At 53.7% G+C, this 8792-nt stretch overlaps 1 protein-coding gene across 1 annotated transcript in view; it reads right to left on the reverse strand.

Moving 5' to 3' along the window:
* Positions 1-3: 3 nt before the first annotated feature.
* Positions 4-8792, reverse strand: part of BDKRB2 (bradykinin receptor B2) — a 40352-nt gene continuing 31563 nt past the window's right edge. The window contains exons 2-3 of the mRNA XM_010851397.1: positions 4529-4636; positions 4-1096 (exon numbers count right to left, since the gene is read on the reverse strand). Of these exons, the coding sequence (XP_010849699.1) occupies positions 4-1096; positions 4529-4602 (1167 nt within the window). The 5' untranslated portion in view covers positions 4603-4636. The remainder of the gene's footprint in view (positions 1097-4528; positions 4637-8792) is intronic.

Here is an 8792-nt window from a genome sequence, read left to right on the forward strand (position 1 = left end):
CCGCTACTGCAGTTTGTGAATGTTGCGCTCCACAGAGATGGAGGTCCGCAGCGTGCCCATGGAGTTCTCCGTCTGGCTGGGCTCCGCCGACCCGCAGCCCCCTGGCCGGCACAGCCGCGCGTACACCTCCTGCGACTTCTTGCGGAAGCGCTTGCCCACGATCACGTACACCAGCGGGTTGAGGCAGCTGTTGCTGTAAGCCACAAAGGACGCGATCTGTGTGAAGATGTCGATCACGTACTCGTCCCAGCAGCCCGAGAGGACGTGGAGGCGCAGCAGCGTGTCCAGGAAGGTGCTGATCTGGAAGGGCAGCCAGCAGACCACGAACAGCAGCAGGACGGCCAGGACCAGCAGCGTGGCCTTCCTCTCCGTCTGGATCTCCTTGAACTTCTGCATCTCATTGTTACGCAGCACCTGCATGATCTGCACGGTGCAGAAGGTGATGACGCTCAGGGGCAGCAGGAAGCCCACAGAGTTCAGGAGGATGTTGGTGAAGACCTCCCAGCTGTGGGATGGGTATTTGATGACGCAGGCGGTGACGTTGTGGCCCTCGGCGTCGTACTCCTGCATGGTGCGGAAGGCCAGCATGGGCGAGCTCAGAAGCAGCGCGCAGCCCCAGATCACCAGGCTGTAGAGCTTGGCCCAGCGCACCCCGCGCATCCGGCCCATGGACATGGTCTTCACCAGGGCCAGGTAGCGGTCAATGCTCACCAGCATGAGGAAGTAGATGCTGCTGTAGAGATTCATGTAGAGCATGGTGTTCACCACGCGGCAGAGGGCTTCCCCGAAGAGCCAGTCGAAGTTGTTGGCAATGGTGATGGCCCAGAAGGGCAGCCCGCAGGCCAGGATCAGGTCTGCCACGGCCAGGTTGCCCAGGTAGATCTCCGCCACCGTGCAGCTGCTCTTGTGCAGGCAGAAGACACTGAGGACAAAGGTGTTCTCCAGGGCGGCGAGCAGGAAGAGGATCCAGAGGAAGGGGGGCTGGATGGTGTTGAGCCAGTTCCACAAGTCGGACTGGAAGCAGCTGCTGCCCTCGGGCAGGGTCCCGTTGAGAGCAGGTTCAAGGACCTGGGAGGTGAGGTTGAACATTTCGGCGCTGCAAGAAAGTGGAAAAGAGGCAGTTACACCTCGGGGTGACGGGAGGAAGGAGTAGCAACTGCTGCAGAGGGCGAGGGGGTGCGTCCAGTCAGGGGTGGAACTCAGGCCCTTGCTGTGCCGTGTTCATAGACAGTCTGGGTGCACCTGAGTCCCCAGGGGTCTTGGAAAGCTGCCTGTGCTCCTTGCACTTAAACTGAGAGCTTGTGTTCTTGGCCTCCAGGCTCCGCTGGGAGGTTTCCTTGGCCAGCATCCATCACCCATATGAACAAGCGTGAGTCTTAGATGCTGGTCCTCCTGGAAGCTTCCATGGTGGGAGGACCCACAGCACATTCCTTCCTTATCACAGGGACTCCTCCTAAGGGCGCTGGTCTCTTTCAGCTTCTTGTGGCCTGGCTGTGAGTGAGCCATTAATTAGAAGAGAAAAGTGGTATCATGCCAGACAGGGGGATTCCAGCCTGGCTCTGAGACCACAGCCCATCTGCCCACGCCCTGTCTCTTCCTGGCAGAGGGTAGCTGTCGAGCTTCTCTACCTTCCATCAGCATAGCATTGATGATGAACTGAGGTTGCCTGACGGAAAGGGAGCGTGGGGGCTTTGGCGTCAGAGAGTCCTCTGGGTTCAGTCCTGACTCATTCATTAGCTGTATGACCTTGAGTAAGTTAACTAACCTCTCTGGACCATAATGATCTACTTCGTAAACTAGGAATAACAAAATCTTCTTGGCATTGTGCATTGTGGTGAGGATCCGAGATAAAGTACAGAAAGTCCCAAGCACTGCACTCTGTTCAATAAACAAGAATAATTACCTTTGTGTGTGTGTGTGTGTGTGTGAACTTATTAAAATAAACAGTGTCAAACTCGAGTACCACTCTTGGTTCTTTGTCTTTTTTTAAGATTTTTTTTGATGTGGACCATTTTTAAAGTCTTTATTGAATTTGTTACAACATTGCTTCGGGTTTAGGCTTTGGTTTTTGGCCCCGAGGCATGTGGGATGTTAGCTCCCCAACCAGGGATTGAACCCGTACCCTCTGCTTTGGGAGACAAAATCTTAACCGCTGGACCACCAGGGAAGTCTCAGTTCTTATTCTCACATTGCTGATTTTATCATTAACCCGCTGGCTTCTCTTTCATTCTGGGGTGAGACTCGGACCAGAGGGCAGTTCACTTTCTGCAAGTGTTTCTCTAAGGCTAGTTCCTTTCTGCCTTCAGCAAAGAGGCATGGGGCTTGGACAGACATGGGCTCCAATCCTAGCTGTGTGGTCTTGGGTAAATTACGTCTGAGCTTCCGCTTTGTTTTCTTTGGAGTAGAGTACTACTCTCTCGTTGATTTGCCTTGCGTGACTATTGCAAGGTTCAAATCAAAGAGTAGGTATAAAGACATACCGAAAAGCTAAAAGCATAATGCAGAGGGCAGGACTAACTGAACGTGTTCCAAGTGCTCTTTTGGGTGGATGTGGGAAAAGTGGAGGTGAAGGGACTCTTCCTGGGCAGTTTGATTGTTGGGTAGGCTTGGAGGAGAGGAGCTGAGCAATAGATTATGGAAAAGAATCTGCTGATCGCTTCTGGGATTTCCCAGGAAAAGCCCCTATACATCCTGGAGCAGCTGACTGGCTTGGAGGGGCCAGACTGGGGACCTGTGATGAACTCACTCATCGACGCAATTTATCCTTACATGTTTCTTGAGCATCTCCTCTGTGTTGAGCTCCATTTTGACAGAGGGACCCAGAAAGGGACACCACACATCCCTGCCCTGCTGGAGCTCCTGACACCTCAGACCCAGTGTGGGAACGAGGCACATGAGGCCTCGGGGTGGCAGGAGGGTCAAGGGACCCAGGTGGGAGGAGGCAGGGGAGGTCGGAGGTGACTCTGGAGCTGGGGCTCAGAGGATGAAGAGCGTGCCAACGGGGGCCGAGAGGGAGGGAGGGCAGATCAGGCAGAAGGAGTAGCCTGAGCAGAGCCCAGAGTGGGGAAGCCACTGGCAGGGTCTGGCGGGGGGGCGAGATGTTGGCAAGTGGCAAGGGATGAGGCTGAAGTAGAGAAAAAAAGGACAGTCTTCACTGGCTGCTTAGAAAGTGAGGCTTTGTCCCTCAGTGCTTCAAGGAGCAAGTGATGGAACTGGAAATACTCTTCTCATGGAGGGTGGTTTTAATATGTCCACAAATTGTTTGATAAACCTCCTTGCAAAGGGTGGAGTCTAATTCCTCTTCCAGTGAATGTGGCCAGACTGAGTGACTCGTTTTCCACCCAGGGTGGCAGTGCCAGTGTGTGACTTCCAAGACTAAGGCGTGAGCGGGTTTGCAGCTTCCTTCTGGGCCTCTTGGGTTTCTTGCTCAGGAAGAGGCTGGCTGCCACGTTGTGAGGATGCTCAAGCAGCCACATGGAGAGGCTCCATGAAGAGGCCCCGACTTGCCGCCCAGGACGTGGATCCTGTGGCCCCAGTGAAGCCTCTGGCTGATTCTGGTCCCCTAGCCCTGTGCATCTTCCAAGTGAGGCCCCAGACATCACGGAACAGAGACAAGCCCTAAAGTCCGGACCCGTGGACACTGGCAGTCTTCTCTGTGGAGCCTCTGAAGGTAAGACCTGCCCTGCGTGCTCCCCTTGGTCCAGCCTTTGGCCCCATTTCTGCAGGAACAGAAGCCCTGTTTCCCCAGAGCCTCAGACTTGGAGTGCTGTCTCTTGTGGTCTGGCTCTCTAGAGATCAGAGTGTCCCAACTGATGTTACTTGTTAATTTTCCAGCAAGGTAGTCTTTCCCAACAGGATGGCACCTGGCTTCGAGAAGCCACAGGGTCGTTAGAAGGTGGTCTGGGGAGGGCTTCATTGGGAGTGATTGGGCCCATGTTCCATGGCCTCTACTGAGACGACCATTGGTGATCTCCATAGCAGGCCACACCTGCCATAGGACTGAGAGCTCCAGCTGGGCCCCACTGCCCACTCTCCCTGACACTGCCCCCTCAGGACTGACCCTCCCTTTCCTCTGCTTCCACTCAAGACCCATTCCCCCAACATTCTCTCCTTAGAGTGTCCAGACCTTCCTCAGATGTCGACCATGTGTTGGAGACATCCTGTCTCCATGGAGACCTGGCTCAGCCTCTGTCTGATTTCTTGCATTGCCTTCAGAGTTTCCATCTCCTTTTTCACATCCCCCCTCGACCCCGTGTGGTTCACATGAGACCCCCCATACGGTGTGTCCCTCCTCCTGCAACACCCAGCCCAAAAGCAGAACAGTCCTCTCCCTTCTGCCCCTGACAGGCCCTGGGGGATTTGAACACCAGCCCTTGAGGACTTTTGACTCAGGATTTAACGTTGCCTGTTGTTTCCAGTGGGCTTCCATCATCGTCCCAGAGAGGAGGGGCATGTTTTCCTAGGTGTTCCCCAGAGTGCCCGCACCCCTGTCCCAGAAATAGTAAATCAAGAAGCCCCTCTGACTCACCCGAAGGAGGCAGTGGTAGGCACGGTGTCCTCATGGATGGATGGGAACATTGGTCTCCTCCAGGCCGAGAACATTGGGACTCAGAGGGGGAGGTGAGTGAGGGCCTCCCTGGAGGAGAAATGATGGAGACGGTTAGATGGTGGGACTGCATTCTCCCCTAGGGAGAGAAACGGGGGCCTTCACTTAAATATTTATTAAGTACCCATCACACACCCGGTGCTGGGACACGATGTGGGGACAGGCACAGTGTCCGTCCTCCAGGGGCTCACGGTCTCACGGAGAAGCCAGACATGACCCTCAGCGCTGGAGACTTGGTGGGGCAGGGTAGAGCTGAGCTCCCCTCCCCGTGGGGTTCCCTGTCCAGGCGAGGGCCATCAGCCTGCTTGCCAAGGTCACCATTTCCATCGAGACAGTGACAGCCACCCAGGTAACCAGGGCCTCCCAGCTCTGTCACCCTGGGGGAGTGATGGCCGCCCCCCCGCATGCCCTCTGGTATGGGTCTGCTTGGTTAGGCGTCCCAGATCTGGCAGAGTCAGCCCATCGGGATCCTAATTGTTTGTTACTGTCTGTCAACATTGCTCCCCTGTTCAAAACAAAGTGGGGGGCTTTTCTGTCTCCCGTGTCCAGAGAACAGGCAGTTTGAGGACCAGGGGGAAGTCTGGGACAACTCTAATTTCCCTGCATCTGCTTCGGATGTGCCGTGTGTGGGAGCATCATCGTTCCTGCTTCTCCCTGGCCCTGCCCCAGGATGCGGGGACCACACCAGGAGGGGCTGCAGTCCGGCTTCTGTGGGGATTGGCCCCAGGGCAGCAGCAGGAGGCTGCGGGAGGGAGGGGAAGGAGGAGGGGATCTGGCTCCTAGCTTCCTCCCTTGAGGACCTCCAGGGACTGCCTGGGCCCAGCCCCGGTGCACAGCTCCCACTGGGGCCTTTCCAACTCCAGTGATTCTGACAACTGCCGTCTCTTCTCGTGGTTCAGGCCTCGGGTTGGGAGGAAAGGGTCGTCTGCAGAGGTTACCCCCACATGCTGTCTACACTCTGAAAGTAGACCCTCTTTAAACTCCTCTGCATATTAGGCAGCTTGATTGTTGCCTCTCAATCTCCTACTGGACCCGAACTGATACGTCTGGGGATTACAGACTCAGATGTCAGGGATGCATCTGAGGGCCTGGGGGGTGGGGAGCTGGCTGTGGTGGGCACCTGGGTACACAGCGGGTGGCAATGGTCGGTGTGCGACCCTCTGGGTGCTATTTGAGGGAGTCCCTTAGCCCTCCCTGGACCTCAGTTTTCTCATTGACACAGCTGGGGGTGGGAGGGATGGACCCATGCTCCCCCCAGACTTTGATCCTCGTGTCTGCGTGGGGGTGACAGGGTGTGACTCTACAGTAGGGATTTTCCCTTGTTTTTCAAACAGATGTTTTAGAAAAAACATCCAACATCCTGATTCACTTGTTCTCTATCGCCCTCGGAATTTGATCCAAGAAGACTTAACTTTAAAAGTATTTCCTTCTGTCAAATCACATAAACACTGGCTCTTGGTGCTGCTGAGAGTCATTTCCACTTTTTTTTTGGCTGCACCACCCGCAGCCTGTGGGGTCTTAGTTCCCTGATCAGGAATTGAACCTGCAAGCCCCTGAATTGGAAACGTGGAGTCTTAACCACTGGACCACCAGGGAAATTCTTCATTTCTGCTTCAGTGCCAGACAGTCTATTTTGGTTCCCCAAGAATCCACGTCCGAAGGCCTGTGAGGCTGTGGCCGCCCCAGGACACACACCATCACTTTCACCAGGGCCAGGGTTTGCCTTATGGAACCCTTACTGAGTAATCAACTGTGCCCAGTGTTTCGTGGGTGTGTACTGAAGCCGGGAGATAGTTCCCAAAGCGAGGGTTGTGGATTGGATGGTAGATAACCCCCAATCATTGACCCACTCCTCTCAGTGTGGTTAGTAACCACATTGACTCCAGGTGAACCCTGGAGAAAAGTGTCAGGTTGGGGCTGTGTGTATTCAGCATCCCTCTGGTGGTTTGTAACTCCCCTTTCAACAAAACCAGCAGGCCTGGGCTGGACACCCAAATCTAACCAGACTTCAACAGGCTTACTTATAGTCCATTGTATTTATTTCAACAGGGCATTTTTGGTGACAAATGATACTCATTTTCCATTTAAGTTGGTGATACACAGTTAACAGTTCAGAAGTGAGTCGCTATTAAAGAAATAGTTGTGGGATTTCCCTGATGGTCGGGTGGTAAAGACTCCCTGCTCCCAACGCAGGGGGCACGGGTTTGATTCCTGGTTGGGGAACTAAGATCCCACATGCTGCAGAGTGTGGCCAGAAAAGAAAAGAAAAAGTGAAATCCGAAAAAGAAAAGTAGTTGTACAGGTGATGGAGATGATGTCAGAGCTTGTGTGTAGAATGACAGAAAGAGGGAAACACAGCCCCAGGCGTCCAGCCGAAAACCCAGGTCACAAACAAGAGGCCCAGCCCGGTGGTCAGGCTCAGGCTTACCCGCTCCGGAGGCAGACCTGGAATTTGGTTCCCCCTCCATCGGGTTGCTCTTTAACCTCATGGTGCCTCGCTTTTCTCAACTGTCAGATGCTGGCTGTGAGGAGCAGACAAGGCTATCCGTGTCAACCGCACAAAGCACGTGGTAAATGTGTTCAGAACGGGAACCACCCAGGGAGGCACCCGGGTGGGGGGGCCGTCTACTGCAAGAGCCCCCTCGTGGCACAGCCCCAGCGATGCTTTACAGACACAGTTCCACAGCTGCACGGAGAGATGAGCAGGTCGCTGGGACATCACCAGCCCACCTAATCCAGGGGAGCCCGTGAGACCACACAGTTCTCTCCTCTGTCCAAGGGGTGGGCTTGTCAACTTTTGCCTTTTGCATCGGGTCTCGCTGCGACAGCCTTGTGTGCGCATGCGCAACTGGCCTATGGTATTAACACCTGCCTGGCTCATCTCCCCACCCTCCGCCGCGCCTGTACCGCCGTGTTTCGCACATCTCAGTCTCTTGGAAAACCTTTGCTCCATAAATAAGTAAAATCTCTCAGACCACTCAGGTTGGAGTCGAGGCCAGAGCTAGAAAGAAGCAAGGTCTCCCAAATCCAGCTCAGAGCCCTTTCCCGGACACCTCCCTGGAATAAATGGTTTCTTCTAAAATCTGTTTCACGTAATCACTCAGGAAGGATGTTGTTTATAGACAGTTACCGAGGTGAACTGCAGACCACTGTCAGTACCGGGGCAGGGAAGGCTGTGGGGCCGCACGCACAGTAACGGCCTTGATACCAGGGAGAAGTGGCCTGAGCCCAGTTTCCAAGGGGCTTTTTCTCCTTTTCCCTGAGAAACGGCCAGAGCTGTCTGTGGGGGGATGGACGGGGTTCTGGGAATTCAACGTCTGTTCCAGGAACAACTAGAGAGCTGAATCAGATCCATTCAGTCCGACGTGCATGTGGGCCCTTCTGGCATTTGGACGCTTTATGGGCCTGGAATGTTTTGGAAACACATGTGGAGGTGGGGTGGGGTGGCGGGAAGTGGGGGAGCCGGGTGAAGCAGAGCTCCCCACCACACTGACCCTGCTTTCTGCAGCGATGACAGGGCATGCCTCCCGGACTCTTGTCTTCACAGAGTCTGGGGCTCCTGCTGGTCTTATCTGTTTCCACTTGCTTAGAATTAGCTTATTCTGTTTCTTTCCCAGACATTGAGCTTTGTTGTTTTAATGGATGAATGAGCAATTCTAGCTGATAGCCTAACACCAATCTTTCCCCTTAAAAAAATAAACCTCTCCCCTTTTAAAAAAAAGGTAATATGACCACAGTAGAGCATTTAAAAATGCTAAAATCTCCCAGAATTCTATACCCAAACAACTCTTTTCATACACCTTCAACCAGCCTTTCATCTCCTGTGGTTTTACATAGACCATCAGACCAAGAAAAATTTTCCATGCTGTTCTATAGCATCATAAGGATGCCTTTAAGAGAATGCATTGTGTTGGTTTATTGTTATTTATTAAACCATTCCTCGATTTCTATCCCTTTGTATTAATGTATTTCCATGGGACTCCAGTCATGATGATCCACATCCGCTTCCCAAGGCTCTTTCTTACCTTCCCACCCTCTCTGCGTTTTCCAGGGCTGCCCCAGATGCCTGAATCCCCTTCTCCACTTTCTACCTTTTGAAGTTGAGACCTGCTCAGTTACCAACCCTTCCATGGAGCCTCCCAAAGTGCCCTGTGATGATTAGTTTTATGTGTCAACTTGTCAAGGC

This window comes from Bison bison, unplaced genomic scaffold, assembly GCF_000754665.1.
Source record: "Bison bison bison isolate TAMUID 2011002044 unplaced genomic scaffold, Bison_UMD1.0 scf7180017864302, whole genome shotgun sequence".
Classification (NCBI taxonomy): Eukaryota; Metazoa; Chordata; class Mammalia; order Artiodactyla; family Bovidae; genus Bison; species Bison bison.